Source organism: Physella acuta, unplaced genomic scaffold (assembly GCF_028476545.2).
Source record: "Physella acuta isolate Inbredline_101_S28 unplaced genomic scaffold, ASM2847654v3 ptg000240l, whole genome shotgun sequence".
Lineage (NCBI taxonomy): Eukaryota > Metazoa > Mollusca > Gastropoda > Physidae > Physella > Physella acuta.
Window position 1 is genome coordinate 410,662 of NW_026731759.1, and position 23,421 is coordinate 434,082.

The following is a 23,421-nucleotide window of genomic DNA, read 5'->3' on the forward strand; positions in this document are numbered from 1 at the left end:
AATACAAATTGAATTGTTTCACATACCAAAAATTGCCTAAATTAAGTTCAAAAGATGTATAAACAAAACAAAAAACAGAGCAGAAACAACCACAAGAGTTACCTAATCCATTGTTGACTCCAATAAATGTTTCCAATTTTGATGAAAATCTAAAGAATTCCTCAGGTAAAATGAGAATAGAATTGTGAGAACAATCCAGGTACTGTAAGTCCACCAGATTGCAAGGCATGTTGGGTAGATCTTTGAGTTTATTTCTGGAAACATTACATGCTGTTTACTATGGTATTTTACCAATCTTTGTAATTTATATTGAATTAAAACTTTATAATTCCAACAAAAGAGTTAAAACTAGCTTAAAGCAGGATCACACAACCGGCAAAAAAGCTTGAGTTAAAATGAGTTAAAACAAACTTAATCACACAACCTACTTGCTGATATCCAGCCTAGAAAGATGAGGAAATGCTTGATCCAATCCTTGAGGAAATGTCTTGATCTCATTTTTCATAATAAGTAAATCTGTTATTGACTGCGACTTGTGCGACCCCAGATTCAAAACTTCAATCTAATATAAAAATAACCATTTATACATAAATCAAAATAATTTGGAACAATAAAATTTGTTTTGAGATTGCAACTACCAAATGTATTTCACTTTATTATTCATTTTCCATTAAGATATTGAACAACAAAAATATTTTTCCTGTTGACACAAAGCTAAAAATGCTAAACTTACTTTATTCAAGGAGAGGTCAAGTGTAGTCAAACAAGGGCAATAAAAAACTGGATCAGGAAATGTTGTTAATTTGTTATTGCTGAGATTCAAAATCTTCAAGGTTGTCAAATGCTAAAATTGGAAATAAATTTAAAGTTAAAAGTAAGCTCTAGTTACTACAGTTAAAATTGTAACAAGAAAAATACCAAACTTGATTTAAGTGTTCCCTTTCAGTTTAATATGACAAGAAATTTAACTTCATTTAAATAGCCTTTGTAAATAGAAGTATTTCTTTTTCATAAATGAAAAAACTAAACAAATTGTTGTGAAGTTTTTTAGTGTGTTCATCAGGGTAATAAAAATTATTTTCTTTTGTTGTGGGGAGATGATGCTGTTGATGTTTCAATACATTTTAATGTAAAAATGTACAAAAAACCTCTGGTAAAACTCAGTATCAAGTTTCATGAAACCCACCTTACAAAAATCCTCAGGTAGACCCAGTATCAAATTTCATTAAACCCACCTTACAAAAATCCTCAGGTAGACCCAGTATCAAGTTTCCACCAAGGTCAAGGTTCTCTAGTGATGTGAAACTCTGCAGTAAATCCCCACCACTTGTGACCAGACAATCAATCTTTGCGATCTGATTGGATGACATGTCCAAATTTCTGATTCTGTAGTCAGGTGACTTCCTGGATATTTTCTCTTCCATGCTGACATCTAGGTCTAAGGAAGAAAATTGTGTGTCTGTTTTTATCTTTCACATAGCTAAAATATCCAACAACTAAAGTGGATAATAGCAACTGACCTGTGTCGTCTGCTGAATGAACAGACAGTACTGGACTAGCAGCAGATGAAATACTGGCCTCTGTATCTGATGACTAATGAACACATATGAAATTATTCTACACAAAGGCCAAAGTGCATTCAACTCATCATTTAGCACACATATCTAGCAGGAGTCTAACAAGATAGATTTTTAAAAAAGACCAAAAAAAGACCAAAAAAAAAACAATAAGGTAAACTACAATAGTCAAATCTAATACATACTAAACGATCTGATGAATGGTCATGTCTAAACTCTAGACCCAGGTGTATAGCATGCTCATAGTTCTCTTGACCTTGTGTCACATGATTTTTTGGGCTGTCTTTTGGTGTAAATTTTCTTAACCATTTTCCTGGTAGATCTTAAGAACAAATACTTTTGTTAAAACTACTTATTTATAATGTGGGCCAAAGATATTCAAAGAGCACAGTAAAATGTCTTTAAAAGTTATCAGTTTTTAACCAATTTGTGCTTAACCTAGGTTGTAACAGAAGTCAGAGCTTGAATTTAACCAGAACTTGGCTCATGTAACTACAACTTGGCTCATGTAACTACAACTTGGCTTATGTAACAAGAACTTGGCTCATGAAAAACACAGTTAGGCTCCTGTAACTATCTAGTTACCTGCTGGTGTTATAAAACTGGCCGTGACATGTTCAGTTATTTTAGAAAGGTCAGAAGGTCGCCTAGGGTCGCCAGGACTAAATGGGATGTTTGCGCCAGTCAATGTCGTCTTTTTCCAGTCTTCCCATTCATCTTCAGAGTGCTCAAACACAGGAAGCTCTGAGTGTAAAAGGTCAAAGTTCATACACAATCATTGAACTTAAAGATAAAAGTGGTTCAATCACTTCAAGGATTTAAAGTCTAATTTCAAAAAATTTTTAAACTTAAATGCCATGTGAGCTCACCACTAATTTCTAACTGAGACATTTTCCCATTAGGGGTGGAAGAATCAGAGTGAACTCTTCTTAAAGCTGAGGGTGACATCATTTCATCTAGCAGTCTGCTGGATGGTTTTTTGGAAACTGTGTTTTGTTTTTGTTGTTTCCCTTGAGTTTGGGCTATGGAAGAAAAAAAAATGATGCTGTGTTTGATAGAGGTTAAAAAATTCACTAAATAAGTGGTTAAGCTATATCAACTGGGGTAAAGCAGAGTTGGTCAAGTTGGAATGTGAATAACGAAAATTTGATAAGTGACAAAGATAACTTGGTCTTAATTTTTGGTCAACTGACAAAGTACCTTGTAGTTCATACATTTTTTTTTAAATTAATAGCAAGCATACCTTGAGATCTGATAAGTGATGGTTGATAAATTGTTATATAAGTTGAAGTTAACAAACAGATATGGATAAGTGACAGCGTACCTTGTAGTTCGTAAATGGCCTCAAAAGTTTGCCTCTGTACCTCCATGCTGCTCCGCCTGTAACGAAAACACTTGTGACGGATACTCTCAAGGTTGGAGTCTGTCAGGGAAAAGTGCATGCGATGGTTTCTACGCATCTCGCTGTTCTTTATCTTAGCCACAAAATGTTTGCTGGTGATAGAAGCTGTCTGGGCCTTTTTTTCTCTGCCACAGAGGGTCGGCATGACCCATGCAGCTCGGAGATCCCCCAGGTTTAAATTTGACCACAGCACAGTCCCAGCTAGATATATAAACATTTTTTTAAATATCATGCAATGAAAATAAAATAAGTTGTAATAAAAAGTTTGCAAATTCTGTGTAGAAATATAAACATTGTACCAGTAAATTAAGTGAATTATACTCCACATTTAAAAGTAAACTAAGTACTGAACTTACTTTCTTTATCCTGTCCAATATGAGACAAGAGCAGTCCAGTGATCCTGTCATACCCTCGCATCAGGCTCAGCTTCAAAGATGGCTGAACATTTCTTACTTCCTGGACAACAAATAAAAGAACATACTCTCATTTAATGTTTATTTTCTAAATGTTCTATCTTTTAATAATTTCCTGACCAACAGTTAAAAGAGTATGTCATCATTTGATGTTGTATTTACAAAATGCTCAATCTTTTAATATTTATAAATCTACAGCAAAGAAAACTGATGAGAATATAATTTAGTCTCACATGTTTGAGCAGAAGCTCCACCATAGTTTCATTGTTATTGTTGACAGCGTAGTACAGCGGTGTCTCAGGCCCATTTCCTGTGTTGACGTCTGCTCCAACTTCTATCAGACACTCAGCTCCCTGGGCCAAACAACAAGTTCTTATAGATATTTACAAGGCACATCTACTCTAGAACTTGTGGATGCAAGATATCTATTAATAAATACTGTCAAAAATCCCATTAACCCCAAATTGATGACAATGAGAGCAATGGTTTAGTGTAATTACACAAACTTTGTTTTACCTCAAGGTAACAGAAATAAGCTGAAACATTGTTGGGTTTGTTAGCTTGTAGAATGTGAAAAGATTGTTTGAGTGGTACAATGTTGACTTATAGAATGTGAAAAGATTGTTTGAGTTGCACAATGTTGACTTGTAGAATGTGATTGTTTGAGTGGTACAATGTTGACTTATAGAATGTGATTATTTGAGTGGTATAATGTTGACTTATAGAATGTGATTATTTGAGTGGTACAATGTTGACTTATAGAATGTGATTGTTTGAGTGGTACAATGTTGACTTATAGAATGTGATTGTTTGAGTGGTACAATGTTGACTTATAGAATGCGATTGTTTGAGTGGTACAATGTTGACTTATAGAATGCGATTGTTTGAGTGGTACAATGTTGACTTGTAAAACTAAGTTAATTTAATGAGCTGTAACAGCACAGAGGTTCTTACAGCAATAAAACCTTTAGTGCAGGCTGTTAATAACATGCGTGACTTCAAATCCTGCTCAATACCAATAACATAAAGACATTCACTGGCTAGATCATGCAGACCTAAAGAATGAAACATGCAGTGGTGGGTTAATTTTGCGAAAATTAAAAAAAAAACTTTCAAGTTAAAAACACATTCAGCTTGGCTAATAAAAAACATTGACATTTTTTTTAGTTTACAATTATTGAATGTAACAAAACAAAACAAAACTTCATAAATCAACCCAGGCAACAGAAGAAAAATTTTTCAAAGACAAAAAATCTCACCCTGGTCATCATCATATTTTTCTAAAATCTGGAACAGCAGCTCATGGCATTCCATTTCAACCAACACGTCAGCCATGTTACTATAATTATCTTTTCTATCCATCTGTACACCTTGCTCGGAGAGAATCTGCATGGCCACTATAGCCTGTAAACACACAATTTATTTTTATAAGCATGTCAAGCACAGCCTAACTAAACACAATTTTTTTCTACGTAGCCATTATAACACAATTTATTTTCATCAGCATGGCAAACATAGCCTAAACACAATTTATTTTTATATACTATAGCCTAAATAAACATAATTTACCTACCAAATTATCTCATTTGATTTACTAACTTAATGCTCTAGAACAAGATATACTTCATGCATTTTTAAAGACAAAATACTAACTTCTTTTTGGATGACTAAGGATTCTGGGTAATTTTTCATGGTTGATTTGATGATTGCGGCCAGTTCCTTGCACATGACAGCTGACTGGACAAGCTGGCAGTCTGCCAAGATCTGGATGGCCCACAGACCTTTTTTCTGGATGTCTGCACACAACATACCCCACAGTGTCAAAAAACGTTTTTTTTTAAACTTATATAGAGTAAATATAGTATTTGGAGTTTTCAATATAAATCTATATTATAGGCTTACTGATCATGTATACAGAAATGTAAAATTGTATATTTTAAAAATTGATTTTACTGCGAAGCTAGGTCAAAACTAGTATAATGCTCTTCTGTAATAAATGATAAAATTGTGTGTGTAATCAAGTATACAAGCTTAAAGTTTACTGGGGAAAAAAGAGAAAACTCACTGCCATTGTAGACAAATCTTTTCAAACATTTGATGACCTTGTCCACTGCTCTGTGAGCGTTCAAGATTTCTGAGCCACTGGCTGTAAAACAAAACTGCTGTTACATAATAGATTTCTTTGAGCTATAACAATGTCAAAAATATTTATGTGCCAACATTTATTTGATAAACAGAAAAAATGGAAAATCATTTTCACTACCACATCCACCACAAAGAACTATTTCAACTTTTAAAAAAAACATTGTCTATGAAATATTGATAAACCTTTAGCACTGGAATTTTTTCTAATTAATACATGACTTTTTGGTCAGTAATTTAATCTGTAAGCCCTTACCTGCTCCCCCTAGAACTGCCAAAGCTTCAATGGCGGCCTCTTGTAAGTATTCATCCCCTGGGAAGTCATCCATAGCCTTAAGGACATGCAGGTGAATGTCTATAACAAAACACTGGTGACGAACAAGATCTGTAAGATAAACAACAGCCAAGATAAAGACATTCCACCTTCATAGCCATTTACAATGTGACTAGGGATGAATATATATTAACATTTTTAGAATGTTAACTTTTTTGTTAGTAGCAACATAGTAGTATACAAACATTTTGATACATCTTCAAACCCTATTTTTTGGTAGCTTATATTATGGTAAAAACAAAAGATGGCGTTATATTACCGATGTCTGCAAGACATGCGATTGTGCTGATGACCTCACTTTGAACCTCTGCGTCAGAGTGGAAATTCTTGATGATCGCAGCCAAAAGCTGGAGCAGGTCTCCATCATATTCAGCCATTTTTAGTTTGTGATTATTCCTAAATAAAATTTTAAAACAAATGTATGATTATCATCAATGTTTCAAAACACAGAAAACAATAACGTCAGGAAACAAAACCTACTGAAAAATGCTGAGGCCCCTAATGGCTCTACATGCAGCACTGACAGCTTTAGCACTCCTCATGTGATGGCGCAAACCTTCAATGACAGCAATGTGAGAGTTTTTCTCCATCAGAGTTCTACACAGCCCATCTGATAGTTCACAAGGGAAATAACCACGTTAATGGTGACACATTTTAAAACTAAAAAATTATGAATACATATTTTATAATTTTACAAATGTTATTCAGTTATAATTTACACAACAAAAAAGTTTTGTTACCAATTATTTTGGACCAATAAAAAATTAAAATCACCGAAAAATTTTGGTCAACCAACCATTGTCAGCAGTCAGATAATAAATAGATTTACAAGCAGAGGCAAATACATCTTCATCTTTTTCATACATGAGAATTGCTCCAAGACAGAGTGTGTGGATAGGGTCTCTGAAACAATATAAAACTTAGACATTCAATTTTCACGAATTATTACTCACTCATTAAACACACAGCTTAAAACACAATTATGGATACATTTATATGTATTTCAAACATTGAATTATAAGTGGTGACTTACTGCTGCAAATCTGAACTCTCCCCAATCCAGATGTACACTTCTGGCTTACATTCCAATAGCTTGGATAATGCCTTACAACCAAATGCCTGAAATATAAATTGATCTGATAATACATGAAATATCAAGTGGCTTGGGATAACTGTAAATAACTATTTATAATATATAGATCTATATACTATAATTGAAAAAGGTGTGTAAGGCAAAGTTACAAGAGCTACCTGTATAGAAGATTTGGTTCTGTTTTTTGACATAGCCAGGTAAATAACTTTCAACCAATGGGGAGCACTGTGTGTCACAGAGCTCTCTTGAAAGAGAAAATCAGCTAAAGAAAATAATAAAATAGTGTATGATATTAAGCATCCTTTAACATTTATTAGAAAGGAAAACTGATGTTCTGCTGAAATTTAACCAATAATACTTTTTTAAACATTTAAAAATAACTCTACAAATGCTGGCACAAACTCTAGGCATGCTAGAATAAATACACCCTCAGTCTGATATATAAACATGTAAACTAAAAAAATCTTATAACGGTTATATATTTATAGCAAACCTAAATGTGTTTGATTTCTAACATTATTTTTAAAATAAGAAGCTTTAGATAAAAAAAAATTTTAATGTACCAGTAGAAAGAAAAATCTGCAGGCCAAATATTTGTATCTTTGGTTCATCAGATCTTGACAACAACTCAGGTAATAAAATGTCCATCAATATTCCTTTCTCTACCAGCTTCTGGCTGCATTTTTCTAAGAACGATACAATTTTCTAGATAAATAGAATAACTGTAAACATTTATTAAAACAATTATTTACTACTGTTTGACATTTTCTATACTTTTATTATAGGAATTCATCATTAATGTGACTAAAAAATCAACTGACCATTTTCTGAAAGTTTAGCCAAAAGGTTGAAGCTTTCAATCAAAACAGCTCTATCAGTTTTCCAAGTTGTTATGGCTGTCCTGACAACATTGATCACAGATAGCCCAATGAGCGCAACAGCCTCATCTATAACAATAAAATAACGCACTTAGAATCCAAAATTTAAAAAAAAAACATTTAAGGCATTCAAATTTTCTCCATCATTAATTAACACAGCAGAATTTCAAGAGCAAAACTTCAAGAAATCACCAACCAGAGGTGGCAGTAATACGAAGTATTTTGATTAGCACAGTGACAATATTTGCTTTAACACCAGGTAGCTTGAACAGATCAACAAGTGTATAGAAATGTTTCTTGGCTAGTACATACTGCTGCTCAGGTTCTGTAATACAGTCAATTTTTCTTATATTTAATGTGGTTAAAAAGTAACAGTAAAGAGATATTTTTTTTAATAAAATGTAGATATGACAGCAGAGCAATCAAGAAAATAATAAAACTCAAGTAAAAAAAAAAATCTTGCATGCCTTCTTTTAAAACAGTTCCAAGAACCGTAAGTGAATAAAGCATTGAATCTGAATCATAAGATAAATCTCTGGATCCTTGGGTGATTGCAGCCATGAGAATAGACATTAGCTTTGGCCAATGTTTGCTGTCTGAGATCTGTTTCCTCAAGTGATCTAAGGAGAATTTTAAAATTCTTGACTAATAATCCAAGCACATAATTATTACAAAAGTGCAAAAATAATATTTAATTAATTTAAACCAGAGATAAACTACACATATGTTTACAAATATTTTTTATTACTGACTGTATGTTATACTAAATCAGTAGCAGATGGTGTGATGGTTAACCAGCTGTCAAATGGAGCTAACAAAAAACAGTAGATGCGTTATTGAAAATAACACTAGATTGATAATAAACACCAGTCATAGGCTGTCATATAGGTGAGATTATAAATTGGTTGAATTTAGAATTTAAAGTTGGTTGAATCCTTAAATAAATAAATACTTAAATCCTGCAGGATGTTTTCTTTCAGCTGTTTAAAATTGGAATACAATAAGTTACCTGATACCAACAGCTTAGTTAGTAAAAGCATTGATCTTGTGTAGATTACTTGATCTTGATTATGACTCAATAGTTTAATAATGTGACTGTAAGAAAGAAAGGAGGATAATTATTGATGGGGACATGACATAAGTTTAAAACAAATTTTAACATAACTATAACCCTAAAAAAAAACTTGTTTTTAATCTTTAACATAAAATTATTTTTCCCATTCTTCTAATTGAACACAATTCTTTTTCCTCTGATGTATCATATTTATGTCTTCTTGTGATACCTTTTTCAATCCAATTTTTGTCTATAGAACTTAGTCAAGCTACTTACTTAGTTACCTCCATTTTTCTCATCAGTTTGTCCTCTATTATTTTACTACCAACCATAAATTTGTGCAACATTTCCAAGCCCAGCTATAGGAAAAGATAAAATAAAATATTTGTATTGAATTATACAATTTTGTACTGTGTACATGATTTAGGTATACAGTTAAATAAACAAGTGCATGAAAGAAACAAATCTGAAAAATTAACTACATAGTGTTTACGGTGGGGAGTGTTTACGGTGGACCTATAGAGATATTTAAATAAACAAACCTGTTGGATTTCCATATCATTCATCATATGGGTCATGGTTGACAGCACTGATGTATAAACAGACTTGTCTTCTAGGTATTTGGGTGCTACATTTGAATTATTTAATACCATTTTTACTGTCTTAGTTAATAGAGAATTCTTTTAAGAATAGATCTTGTTTAGAATACTAACTGTTGTAGTTTAAATAAATATCAAGTTTTTTCTATACTTATAGAAGTATCTACCCAAGATTCAATATTATAAAATCTGCTATTAATAATTGGCTAATTTTGGATGTCTGTAATGCTAAGAAAATACAAAACAATACTAGGGGAAAGGGAAACAAATCAATTTATTTTATGACGTTAGTTTTGTTTCTGTAGTCTGATACGATTTGCTGCTACTAATTACTTTTGATATAATTAACAGGCAGGTAGAGAAGAAAATGTACCTAAGTGGAAAAAAGCATCAATTTTCTTTAATGCTGCTGTCACTTCGTTGTGCTCAGATGAGGACTGTAAAGATCTCAAAAGTAAAACCACTTCTTCTGTGTCAACAATCATTTTCCCCTGGTTCACTGGAGTGATCTGACTTGACCAGAGGATACTTTCTTTATCCATGCTACCTTGCTGCATCATGTTCAGTAGCCATTACACTCTTCTTGAAAGTGCTTTACTGGAGGAAAAATGGTTATGGTGATCAAGTGTCAAGGATTTAGTAACATAAAACATATCAAGTTTGATTGGTCAATAACAAGACAACATGATTACCATATAACTAAAGTAATCAAGTACCTACTTGTGCGTAAAATTAAGTATATATATATTATAACAATATTAGTAATTTTTTGTCCGGTAAACATCACATCTTAGTCTCATCATATCCTGAACCAAATTGTCATTTTAGCCAAACTTTTGGACTTTCTATCATAACTCCCCCCCCCCCCCCCCCCCCCAACAAATGTCAGTTGCTAGTTATTTAGTTAAAGCATTACTTAAGAGCTTTTCAATTATATGTAAACTAGGGGTGTATTCCAACATGACTGATGCAACATTCAGTTAGTTGTAACCAGTATGAACTGTTTTTTAAAAGGACATATTAAATTTGTATTAGTTTAGTATACAGTGACACTGACTTCAACCCAGGTTCAAACTTTTTCAGGTTAGCAGTCTAGCGCTCTACTGCTAGGCCAGTTCAAACTTTTTCAGGTTAGCAGTCTAGCACTCTACTGCTAGGCCAGTTCAAACTTTTTCAGGTTAGCAGTCTAGTGCTCTACTGCTAGGCCAGTTCAAACTTTTTCAGGTTAGCAGTCTAGTGCTCTACTGCTAGGCCAGTTCAAACTTTTTCAGGTTAGCAGTCTAGCGCTCTACTGCTAGGCCAGTTCAAACTTTTTCAGGTTAGCAGTCTAGTGCTCTACTGCTAGGCCAGTTCAAACTTTTTCAGGTTAGCAGTCTAGCGCTCTACTGCTAGGCCAGTTCAAACTTTTTCAGGTTAGCAGTCTAGTGCTCTACTGCTAGGCCAGTTCAAACTTTTTCAGGTTAGCAGTCTAGCGCTCTACTGCTAGGCCAGTTCAAACTTTTTCAGGTTAGCAGTCTAGTGCTCTACTGCTAGGCCAGTTCAAACTTTTTCAGGTTAGCAGTCTAGTGCTCTACTGCTAGGCCAGTTCAAACTTTTTCAGGTTAGCAGTCTAGTGCTCTACTGCTAGGCCAGTTCAAACTTTTTCAGGTTAGCAGTCTAGTGCTCTACTGCTAGGCCAGTTCAAACTTTTTCAGGTTAGCAGTCTAGTGCTCTACTGCTAGGCCAGTTCAAACTTTTTCAGGTTAGCAGTCTAGTGCTCTACTGCTAGGCCAGTTCAAACTTTTTCAGGTTAGCAGTCTAGTGCTCTACTGCTAGGCCAGTTCAAACTTTTTCAGGTTAGCAGTCTAGTGCTCTACTGCTAGGCCAGTTCAAACTTTTTCAGGTTAGCAGTCTAGTGCTCTACTGCTAGGCCAGTTCAAACTTTTTCAGGTTAGCAGTCTAGTGCTCTACTGCTAGGCCAGTTCAAACTTTTTCAGGTTAGCAGTCTAGTGCTCTACTGCTAGGCCAGTTCAAACTTTTTCAGGTTAGCAGTCTAGCGCTCTACTGCTAGGCCAGTTCAAACTTTTTCAGGTTAGCAGTCTAGTGCTCTACTGCTAGGCCAGTTCAAACTTTTTCAGGTTAGCAGTCTAGCGCTCTACTGCTAGGCCAGTTCAAACTTTTTCAGGTTAGCAGTCTAGTGCTCTACTGCTAGGCCAGTTCAAACTTTTTCAGGTTAGCAGTCTAGTGCTCTACTGCTAGGCCAGTTCAAACTTTTTCAGGTTAGCAGTCTAGTGCTCTACTGCTAGGCCAGTTCAAACTTTTTCAGGTTAGCAGTCTAGCGCTCTACTGCTAGGCCAGTACATGCTGTCCCATGAGGGGAAAATGCAGCTAAAGAATCTCCAAGGAAATTGAAAGAATTTCTTACGAATACTGTGACATTAAATAATAAATGTGTGAGAAATCATATTTTGTAGAACAAACTCTCATGGAATGAACAAAATGCTGTAACCGATTGTGCTTGTGTTTGTTCTATGAGGCAGTGATGGAATGAATAGAATGCTGTAACCGATTGTGCTTGTGTTTGTTCTATGAGGCAGTGATGGAATGAATAGAATGCTGTAACCGATTGTGCTTGTGTTTGTTCTATGAGGCAGTGATGGAATGAATAGAATGCTGTAACCGATTGTGCTTGTGTTTGTTCTATGAGGCAGTGATGGAATGAATAGAATGCTGTAACCGATTGTGCTTGTGTTTGTTCTATGAGGCAGTGATGGAATGAATAGAATGCTGTAACTGATTGTGCTTGTGTTTGTTCTATGAGGCAGTGGTGTAACCAGGATTTGATTTTACAGTGTTGTTCAAACATTTTCCCTATATTTATATTCCAAAATAGGGGTGGGTGTGGTCGAGTCAGTAAAGCTCATGGCTGCTAAATCAAAAAGTCTCGAGTTTGAACCCTCTGGCAGATGAGGCTCAACTGCTAGGGACAGCAACTCTTCTAGGAGAGACAACTCCAAAATCAAACAACAGCTGCCTTGTAGTTTGTTCATGGTTGGACAAAGGCTATTGAAGCAAATCCAAAAAGAAAAGCAGGCTGAAATCTGAGTCAATGGCCTCAATGGCGCATAACCGGTTGACATGAATACTTAATTGTGTAGGAGTGAATCTGTTCCAACACTAAAATTAAGAATGAAGAAGAAGAAATATTCCAATATGTAAGAAAGTAGCAGTGGTTTTATGCTATTAAAAAAAAATTGAACGGGGAGTGGAGTATGGAAGGGTTTATCATTCCCCTAACACCCCCCCCTTACTTAAACTACTACTGAGAGCTATTCTAAGCCCACATCATTTTGTTTCTTGACCTGTGAAAACGGTTATAGTCAAGTCCTACATCTGTATAAATAAATGATTATCTTATTAATAATTACAATTTAAAAAATTAGTAGCTATCAGATGCCTTACTTGTCTGAAATCATACTTTATGAGATTGTCAATGGTTATAACTATGACTTAGGCCTAATGATGATCATGTCTGCAATCTGCAAGCAAACAATGATTTAATGATTAATGAATCACACACACACTGACAGAATAACAAAATTTAGAACATTTCAGTAAATTACTAATAGTAGGATACTATACCATATAGCCAGGGCACCCCTTTATTTAAACTCTTATAGATCTAGTTACTAGTATAGGCCAGTATTGGCCATATTTTATAGGTACATAGTAAGTAATAAGAATAGTTACTTGTCGTTTAGTGAGTTAGTGTACTTATAGATCTAGATTCTAGTATATTATACTATTGCTATAACCATACACTAGCTCTAATACTAATACTATTAGTAAAATAACCATACTATGATACTAGACTGTAGACTATGTCTATGAAACTAGGACCTAGAATAGACCTTTTTTTTTATAATATAATATTAATATTATTAGGCCTATAGAAGCGAAAAATTCGCGGCGCCAATACTACTACAGTACTAGAACTAGATCTCTATGTATAGACTAGTATAGAGTCCTTTCATATGACGTCACGTCCGTTCGTGATACCTACGCCCGCCGCCACAGTGGTGTACACCAGACGTAAACACAATCAGCTGTTCGCCAGCGCTGGACGTGTTCACCAGCGCTGAACGCGTTCACTGTATGTAAAGAACCGCACCCGCGGAAAAGGAAAAATACGTTAAAAAACTTGAACTCTTAGGAATTGAAGATCCTTATACTGTTATTGACAGTTTCGTAGATAATATAAATATGTGGACAAAATTTCTAAATAAAAATACTGTTAGTAATACTGTTTGCGTTTAGAGTTAAAGTAGACGAATCTGATCAAATGCAGTTCTCGATACTTTGTTTCAGGTAAGGACAGTAAAATAATAAACTTCATTTTAATTATAAAAGATAACTATTAATAAAACAAATATGCTCGACCTTCACAAATACTAATAGTAAAAGACAAAGTCAAAAGTAATAATAAGAATAATAAGATCTAATAGTAGGCCTAATACCTGGCTCCGCTGGGTAGACATAGAATCTAGAATCTACTTCTTTACTTAAATTTAATTAGTTTAGATCTACATTCGATTCAAAATACACCCATAATAAATCAAAAGTAGTCATAATAGGCCTAATAAGGCATTTAATTGTCTCTAAGATCTAAAATCTCGCCCTATTATCTAATCATTTTTTTAGCAAACGAAATTTTCTGAAATTGAAATAGATTGTATGACTAGACTTAGATCTAGAATCTGCTACTTAAATTAAATTGTAAAAACTTTATACAAGCATGTAGTTGATATTATTGTAGTAGAAGGCTTTAATAAATTACTAAGGCCTACCTACTTTGTTGTCTTTTTACAGCAATATGTATCTGATACTGGACTGAGTTTAATTAAATTCAAATTCATATCTAGTAATTGGTCTGCTAAGTTTTTGTAGCCTAGTAGTACAATCTAGATCATACCAGCCAACAACAAATAACCACATTATTATTATTTGGTTAATGATTAGGCAAATTTTTTTTAAATCCACTGTTTATAAAAGAAACAAATCAAGCTAGAAACATTATAAGTGAGATGGTTTAGAATAATAACAATGGACCCAGTCTACAATTGATACAATTGCAGGTCTACATAGGGCCTACAGTCTAGTAGTTTACAGTAGGCACCTAGTGTGTAGCTAGTATACTAGTGTGTAGCTGTCCAGAGTTAAGATTCTTAATGCCTTAATGCTTTCCCCTGATAAGCCATGTGTGCTATAAATGACATAACATGACACCGAGGTGAGAAGTGTTGAGGGGAGAGCAGTGGGACTTTCCCCTTTGTTCTCCCTGCTGGGCCCTGAGGGTCAAAATTATATAAGAAAAACTATCTCTGTGGGGCTGGGTATCACGGAGGTGAGACATTTTCAGGGGAGGGCAGGGCAGACTCCTCTTTGGTTTTATTGTGGGCTAGATACAGGTGGGGGCAGCCATACGTCAGTATTAATGTGTCTGATTACTTCCCTGCTGGATTATAAGGGTCTTAAATTGTATAACATGCTACCCAGATTGGTTATTACCCATGGATTATATTAGCCATTGTAGTGTGGGTTTTGTAGGAGTTAAGTGGTCTCACGTTTGCTACAGTAGATAACCTATAATATATTACTCCATTTGATCAGCTTCGTCTACTTAAACTCTAAACGCAAACGGTATTACTAGCAGTATTTTTATTTAGAAATTTCGGCCACATATTTATATTATCCACGAAACTGTCAATAACTGTATAAGGATCTTCAATTCCTAAGAGTTCAAGTTTTTTAACGTATTTTTCCTTTTCCGCGGGCGCGATTCTTTACATACGGTGAACACGTCCAGCGCTGGTGAACACGTCCAGCGCTGGCGAACAGCTGATTGTGTTTACGTCTGATGTACACCACTGTGGCGGCGGGCGTAGGTATCACGTGATTTAGGTCACGTGTTTGCAAGGACTCTATAGAGTTAGATCTAGATCTATACTAGATCTAGATCTAGTTTATGGATATTCTAACTCTACCTATTTTAGTACAATAAGCATAAAGCAAAGGTTAAAGTTCACAAACAATAGTTTCGTTACTGCGAGTAGACTGCGACTGCCATTTATAGTTTAAAATGATTACGTCATAGGCCCTCTAGGCCTACCTACATTTTTATGAGGTTTTTTTTTTACTTTCAAAATATTAGACCCCTTTCCTGTCCTCTCGCCCCCCCCCCCCCTCCACCCCGCCCACAATGTGAACGTCCACAACATTTGGTAGAGCTCCCAAAATTTAATTCTAATCCAAGACAGGGAGGTGTCTATACGTCTATATGGGATCCGGACAAAAGACCGACATGGACAAAAGGCCGACATGGACAAAAGGCCGACAAGACAAAGGCCGACTGCCAAAAGGCCGACATCCAAAAGGTCGACAAGACAAAAGGCCGACTGCTAACAGGCCGACTGCTAACAGGCCGACATCCAAAAGGCCGACAAGACAAAAGGCCGACTGCTAAAAGGCCGACATCCAAAAGGCCGACACGACAAAAGGCCGACAAGTTTTATAAATAACAAACTACAATCACAGGCATTTTTAATATCTAAAATATGTAATTATATACGACTTTTTAAGTTTCTATGATTTTTGGGCCCCTCAAACTTTCAATTTGCACCCCCCCCCTCAAACTTTCGATTTGCACCCCACCCTCAGACTTTCGATTTGCACACCCCCCCCCCCCCCCTCTGACTTTCGAAAAAGGGCCCCCTATTTGCTTTGGGACCCTATGCCTTGCTTACGCTAGCTTTACGGTAGCTACGCCACTGAATCACAATATAATTAATGAATCCAACGAATATAGTATACACTTTTTTTCACGCAATTCGCAATGGACGAAACTAAAATACAATTCAAATTTTGTCTGTTTTTAACGTCGTGTAGTCCAGTCAAGGCACGCGATTTGTTCTACTTCATCCGTTTTCTTTGATTTCTTTGCAAAATATGGTGGTAACACCACCTATCTGTTTATCCTTTGTACACTACCGTCATCCCTAGTCACATGGACCCCATTGTCCACCTTATAAGTATGGCAGCTAGCCTCACCTTGTTGCATGTGGGCGATAATGCCGGCGGCTTTTGACTTGAACGTTTCACCTTTTTTCATGTCTTATGTCGCTGGTTGTCAAGATAGGAGCTATGCAGTAACACATATTTTGCGATATTAGTATTTTTTATGCTTGTCGGCCATATGGTTTGTCGGCCTTATGGTTTGTCGGCCTTATGGTTTGTCGGCCTTTTGTCCATGTCGGCCTTTTGTCCGTGTCGGCCTTTTGTCCGTGTCGGCCTTTTGTCCGTGTCGGCCTTTTGTCCGTGTCGGCCTTTTGTCCGTGTCGGCCTTTTGTCCGTGTCGGCCTTTTGTCCGTGTCGGCCTTTTGTCCGTGTCGGCCTTTTGTCCGTGTCGGCCTTTTGTCCGTGTCGGCCTTTTGTCCGTGTCGGCCTTTTGTCCGTGTCGGCCTTATGTCTTGTCGGCCTTTTGTATGTCGGCCTTTTGTCCTACACCCCTCAAACAAATGTAAAAGAAATTACTCTTAGCATCTGCCTACTTACATGCCCGTGTACTTTATGCGAATGTATAGCATTTAAATGATTCCTTTCTAGAGTCACTTTCTCTACATTTTACAAAAAATGAGCAACAGCACATAGGCCTACAGCTTTCGATGATTTCATGAATTCAACTGTAACAGGACGAGAATCGCGTGGGTTTTTTTTTTAATCGTCTCAGATGGCTGCGACGTCAAACTTTTCAAAAATAAACTCAAGCACATTATTATTAGAGCTAAAGCACTTTAACTTAAACCTTACACACCAAAGCTTCAATGTTTACAGTTATCTTTATAGTTCACAAAGTCGGTTTGATTACGCGGAACACAGATACTTTGGTCTTATTTTTAAAAAAAAAAACGTTATATAGGCCAGTATATACAGTTTAGATCCAGCAATCGTGCTTTACTATTTTACAATTGAAATACCACTTTGATTTATATGGGATGGGGTGGTGGAAGAAGTTATAAATAGATTCACTGACATTGATAATCGTTGTCTTATTTGTGTTCAATTATAGGCGGGGGATGCGGACCGCACCGGGTGACACCATTTAGGGGGCAAAAAATTGCTAAATGTACAGATAAATAGATAAACAACTGGTGACACCCGACCTAGCTACGCCACTGCATATATATATATATATATATATATATATATATATATATATATATATATATATATATATATAGAGAGAGAGAGAGAGAGAGAGAGAGAGAGAGAGAGAGAGGCGGGGGCGGGGATGCGGACCGCACCAGGTGACACCATTTAAGGGGGTGACACCAAGACAAAAAAATTGCAAGATATAGGCCTATAGTCTATAGAATAAATGTTTTTTTTTTTAAAGTCAATTATAGTTAAAAAGTAATTTAAGTAGCCTACATAATGACGACCCCGAGAAGGGAGGGGAGGATGGTGACCCCATGACGTACAGATGCAAACTATAGAGAAAACAATGCTACATCCAGTTGTATTAACAACCGACTATAGATAAGCATCACTGATAAAAGTAGGGGCCTATATGTTTTCTAAATAAATTCCATTTCGTTCAGGGGAGGTAGATTTTCTTCAGGGGGAGTGGGACAGGCGCCCCCACCCCCCATCGAAGCAAAGTTTCTTCCAGGCATCTCTTCGGGGCAAAGCCCCCCCCCCCCACCACGGAAAAAATTCTACCGCCCCCCCCCCCCGAACGAAATGAGAAAATATATACTTTTGACAGTGTCCGCCCCCCCCCCCCGCCCGAAAATTTCAAGTGCCCCCCCCCCCCGGAGAAAAAAGTCTGGAAGAAACACTGCAACGAAGACATGTCTGGAAGAAACTCTGGTCCCAAATGGATGTCGATCTTTTCACAGTAGGCTCTACGTTTACAAGGAAGTGTCAATCTTGTTACATTACTAATTGACAAGGAAACTTAAACCAGGCTATCAAAAACGATGGGTTATTTTTTTTTTTGAACATGCTATAAATTTAAATGATTATCTAACTTCCTTTATAAAAAAAACCCTCGAACTTCATAATTTTCCCATTACACGTTTTATTATGAGGAAATGCAGGCTCTATACTTTTTTTTTATTTCTAAAAATTACCAGCATTGCGGACAAAAACAGTATTTAAAATTAAAGAGTTATAAACTTACTTTCTTCTATATGTAGCTCACATTTCCAACGTTTGGATTTTGTTAGACTCAGTTTCTTTTTTTACATTTCGACATCTGTAATCTTATGTGTATATAAGGCCTAACATACTTTTTTACACGCTATAATTATCTAGATCACGCTTTGTTACACGTAACGTCTAGATCACAATTTTTTAAACGTCATGTCTAGATCACACTTTGTTATACGTCAGATCTAGACCACACTTTGTTACACGTCATGTTCAGACAATACTTTGTTACACATCATGTTCAGACAATACTTTGTTATACATCATGTTCAGACCATACTTTGTTACACATCATGTTCAGACAATACTTTGTTACACATCATGTTCAGACCATACTTTGTTACACATCATGTTCAGACCATACTTTGTTACACATCATGTTCAGACAATACTTTGTTACACATCATGTTCAGACCATACTTTGTTACACTTCATGTTCAGACGACACTTTGTTACTCATATTCAGACCACACCGTGTTACTCATGTTCAGACCATACTTTGTTACACATCATGTTCAGAACATACTTTGTTACACATCATGTTCAGACCATACTTTGTTACACATCATGTTCAGACGACACTTTGTTACTCATATTCAGACCACACCTTGTTACTCTTGTTCAGACTACACTTTGTTACACATCATGTTCAGACCACACTTTGTTACAAGTCATCCATTTGTCCATCAAATAATTTTCTAAACCTTATGTTAGGACAGGCTCTAAAAAAAATGTAGGCTATTTTTTAACCAACCAATTTCACGCTCCATCCTCGGCATAATGAAAGCGACTCGTGTGTTTTCTCACCGTTTTATTCATGACACACGACCAAATTAACATAAAGTTAATCACCTGTGTCTTGTGGACACAGGAATTATAATGTGTATAGAACATTCTTTTTGATAATCAAGCTAGTTCAAGAAATCTACCGCCATCCGATAATCAAGTTAGTTAAAGCAATCACAATTAGGTTGGCGAATCAAACAACACGGGTTGGCTACCCAAACAATACATGGGTTGGCTACCCAAACAACACACGGGTTGGCTACCCAAACTACACACGGGTTGGCTACCCAAACAACACATGGGTTGGCTACCCAAACAACACACGGGTTGGCTACCCAAACTACACATGGGTTGGCTACCCAAACTACACACGGGTTGGCTACCGAAACAAGACACGGGTTGGCTACCCAAACTACACATGGGTTGGCTACCCAAACTACACATGGGTTGGCTACCCAAACAACACACCGGTTGGCTACACAAAGCTAAGAACATTATACCAACTATAGCAGTACTTGTTGAACATTAATGTAGACGCAGACAGTCCTGACGAAACGAAATCAAACTTACCTTTCGTTTCTGCCAAACAACATGCTCTAGATTTAACACCGAGATCCATCTGAATAGCTTAATTATACCAATGATTCCCACATTTTCTACCGTATCTTACATTTACAACATGGCATCTCTCGCTGCTCTATCTAAAGCAGAGGCGTAGCGACCCTTCCTGGCGCCCGGGGACAAACTTTCGATTTGTTTTTTCCAACCCATTTTGGCGCCCCCTAAGGTCGGCGCCCGGGGACATATGTCCCCCCCCCCCCTCGCTACGCCTCTGATGTAAAGCACCAGTTACCTCTAAAGCACCAGTAATCCGTAGGCCTACAGGCCTACTTGTATAACTGACAATGTTTGCACGATTACCACGCCCCCACTCATTCCTAAACCAACAAGCACCCTAATGTGTTCCTAAACCAACAAGCACCCTAAAGTGTGCGTGAGAACCACTGGGCAGGTCAATGTTTTAACCAGCTCATTTAAATATCGTTTTAATTAGTTTTGCTAATAACGATTGGTACTATCAGCTGTAATGTCGCACATGGCCACGTGGTTTTAAGCAGCGTTAATCTTGTGGTTTTAAGCAGCGTTAATCTTGTGGTTTTAAGCAGCGTTAATCTTGTGGTTTTAAGCAGCGTTAATCTTGTGGTTTTAAGCAGCATTAATCTTGTGGTTTTAAGCAGCGTTAATCTTGTGGTTTTAAGCAGCGTTAATCTTGTGGTTTTAAGCAGCGTTAATCTTGTGGTTTTAAGCAGCGTTAATCTTGTGGTTTTAAGCAGCGTTAATCTTGTGGTTTTAAGCAGCGTTAATCTTGTGGTTTGAGTAAAAACAACGTGGACGTTAGTTTTCCCTAACTTGGTGCCAGAGTTTCTTCCAGGCATCTCTTCGATGGGGCTCCACCCCCCCCCTTTCCCCGAAGAAAGTCTACCGCCCCCCCCTCCCCGAACGAAATGAATTTATATAGAAAATATATACTTTTAACAGTGTCCGCCCCCCCCCCCCCCCCGAAAAAAGTTTACCGCCCCCCCCCCCGAAAATTTCAAGTGCCCCCCCCCCCCCCGGAGAAAAAATTCTGGAAGAAACACTGCCAAAAGGGGTAGAAAAAAAAGCTTCTTTTAATCTGAAGTGTTGACTTTCGTGAAGTAAAATACATACCCAGAACTCCAAAAAATAGCTGTGTATGAATATTAGATGAAACAGCATCTGTGAGAATTAAATTTAAATTATGAGCACAGCAGTGTGTAAAGAGTGCGTGTGGAGCTATTTCCCTAACTCTTTTTCGTAGGCCTGATATTTCACCAGACATGGTGTTTGCTCCATCGTAGGACTGACCATAGCACATGGTCATTGACAGCCCTAAATCTGTGACTGCTGTAAGAAGCGTTTTAAAAAAAAACAAACTCTGCACTTGCTTCAGGAAGCTCACAAAATTGAATAAATCTTTATCTTTTCATGTTCAGCAATATATCGGATATACAATGGATCCATTCTGCTTATGTCAATAGTTGAATCTATAATCACCTAGCTTATAGCTATTTTAATTTCTCCTACTATCTTATTTAAAATTTAGGCTGATATATACCTTATTAAGTCTTTGCATACCCGGCAGCGGCGTAACTACCGTAAAGCTAGCATAAGCAATGCCTAGGGGCCCAAGGAACAAAGGGGCCCTTTTTAGCGCAATTTCCATTCTGGAGAATTGCGTTTATTAACCCGTCATTTCTGGATGTATGAATGTATGAATGAATGTGTGTCCGCAGCTTTAAGTCGTATCTCCTCCTCAACGAAGCAATATCGAGGACTAGTTCCAAAAGCAATTATGTTAAGCAAGTTACGAGGATGAACATAGGCCAAAAAAATTCCGGGTTTCTTTCATGGATTTCCCGGAAAAGCCAAAAAACCTCGAAAAAAATGCAGTTTTTGGCCCATATCTCGGCAACCAGACCACTTAGCGACTTGAAACATGTACCAATCGATTCCTGCCATAATTTAGAACAATATTGCCGAAGAAAGTTTTCAAAAATATACTTTCGTTCGGTCACAAAAAAATTTTGAATTAATTTAAATTTGGACCGAATTAGTAGGCATTTTTTTCTCTTTTCTGTTAAATTAAATTTTACATTGGAAATTTAATATTTGTTCTATGTAAATAATTTTTAAAAGATAATGGTAAATCCAGTTTCATTTCTGCTGTAGAACATAGTTTAAAATCCTTAAAAGGTCCCTAGTACTTCCATAGTTTTCAGACAGTGGCTTACAGAGCGGGTGGGGTGGATGGGGTCCAGCTTTAGGCACAGTCCCACTGGCCCTCACTTAACTGACACCTTAACTACAGACACATGCCGTGCTTTTCGTGAGATGGCGATCCTGTTACGCTATGTAGAACTGTAGCTATAACTATGACTTTTTTGGTGAGATACGACATTCAGCACCCTAGATTTACACGCATAGTAGAGTAGTAATACCAGTTACAAACCTCAGCAGACTGAGAATTTCCCTACTCCACGAACACATACCACCAGAATTTCTTCCAGGCATCTCTTGGGGAGGGGGGGGGGGAGAAAGTCTATCGCCCCCGCGAAATGGAATTTACATAGAAAATATATACTTTTAACAGTGTCCGTCCGTCCACCCCCCCCCCCCCCCCCCCCCCCCCCGGGAGAAAAAAGTCTGGAAGAAACACAGCAAACCACAAATAATGTATCTTAAATTGTGGCGCTACGACGCATGGAAGAAACTTGAGTCTATTGTCTTGAGTCTCGAGACTTGGTTCTGCATATGAGATGATGTGGTTGCTTGTATATTTTGTACTTGGGTATCTTGAGACACATCAACCTGAGGTTGTATTGTTGTCGAAGTTGTTAAAGCGTACAGCTTGAAATATATGTCTCCAGTTTGACATATTTGGATGTTTGTTGGCGACCTGAAATGTCTTTCAATTTCTTCCTCTCCCACCCTGAATATTTCTTCTTTATTTTCAGATTTTCTTTCCATTTAATAACATCCCAACTAACGAATTCTAAATGCCAACGTTGTCTTAGTCGCAATTAATACACCAAAGAATTTATATGGAGCGATTACATTTTGATAACTACTACTAACTATTCGAAACTAATTCAAACGATACGTAACAGCTGAACGGATAGGGGGTCGAGTCGGTAACGCTCATAGTTGCTAAACCGAAAAGTCTCGAGTTCGAACCCTCGGGCAGATGAGGCTCGTTATCTGGTGACAGCCGCTCTTCTAGGAGAGACAACTCCAAAATTAAACAACTGCTGCCTTGGTTGGACAAAGGCTATGGAAGCAAATCCAAAAAGAAAAGCAGGCTGAAATCGGAGT

General features: G+C 36.8%; 1 protein-coding gene across 1 annotated transcript in view; it reads right to left on the minus strand.

Moving 5' to 3' along the window:
- LOC131938272 (leucine-rich repeat serine/threonine-protein kinase 2) overlaps positions 1 to 17,333 on the minus strand; it is a 36,493-nt gene extending 19,160 nt beyond the window's left edge. Inside the window, exons 1-31 of the mRNA XM_059296236.1 lie at positions 17,083 to 17,333; positions 12,934 to 13,010; positions 9,866 to 10,089; positions 9,436 to 9,521; positions 9,170 to 9,252; positions 8,849 to 8,934; positions 8,307 to 8,459; positions 8,036 to 8,164; positions 7,783 to 7,908; positions 7,525 to 7,647; positions 7,120 to 7,223; positions 6,902 to 6,987; positions 6,665 to 6,771; positions 6,349 to 6,478; positions 6,128 to 6,264; positions 5,791 to 5,919; positions 5,458 to 5,538; positions 5,046 to 5,188; positions 4,652 to 4,796; positions 4,347 to 4,447; positions 3,626 to 3,745; positions 3,336 to 3,435; positions 2,902 to 3,180; positions 2,447 to 2,599; positions 2,163 to 2,321; positions 1,763 to 1,899; positions 1,521 to 1,593; positions 1,236 to 1,438; positions 734 to 844; positions 429 to 562; positions 103 to 254 (exon numbers count right to left, since the gene is read on the minus strand). Coding sequence (XP_059152219.1) covers positions 103 to 254; positions 429 to 562; positions 734 to 844; positions 1,236 to 1,438; positions 1,521 to 1,593; positions 1,763 to 1,899; positions 2,163 to 2,321; positions 2,447 to 2,599; positions 2,902 to 3,180; positions 3,336 to 3,435; positions 3,626 to 3,745; positions 4,347 to 4,447; positions 4,652 to 4,796; positions 5,046 to 5,188; positions 5,458 to 5,538; positions 5,791 to 5,919; positions 6,128 to 6,264; positions 6,349 to 6,478; positions 6,665 to 6,771; positions 6,902 to 6,987; positions 7,120 to 7,223; positions 7,525 to 7,647; positions 7,783 to 7,908; positions 8,036 to 8,164; positions 8,307 to 8,459; positions 8,849 to 8,934; positions 9,170 to 9,252; positions 9,436 to 9,521; positions 9,866 to 10,052 — 3,757 coding nt within the window. The 5' untranslated portion in view covers positions 10,053 to 10,089; positions 12,934 to 13,010; positions 17,083 to 17,333. The remainder of the gene's footprint in view (positions 1 to 102; positions 255 to 428; positions 563 to 733; positions 845 to 1,235; positions 1,439 to 1,520; positions 1,594 to 1,762; positions 1,900 to 2,162; positions 2,322 to 2,446; positions 2,600 to 2,901; positions 3,181 to 3,335; positions 3,436 to 3,625; positions 3,746 to 4,346; positions 4,448 to 4,651; positions 4,797 to 5,045; positions 5,189 to 5,457; positions 5,539 to 5,790; positions 5,920 to 6,127; positions 6,265 to 6,348; positions 6,479 to 6,664; positions 6,772 to 6,901; positions 6,988 to 7,119; positions 7,224 to 7,524; positions 7,648 to 7,782; positions 7,909 to 8,035; positions 8,165 to 8,306; positions 8,460 to 8,848; positions 8,935 to 9,169; positions 9,253 to 9,435; positions 9,522 to 9,865; positions 10,090 to 12,933; positions 13,011 to 17,082) is intronic.
- Positions 17,334 to 23,421: the final 6,088 nt, after the last annotated feature.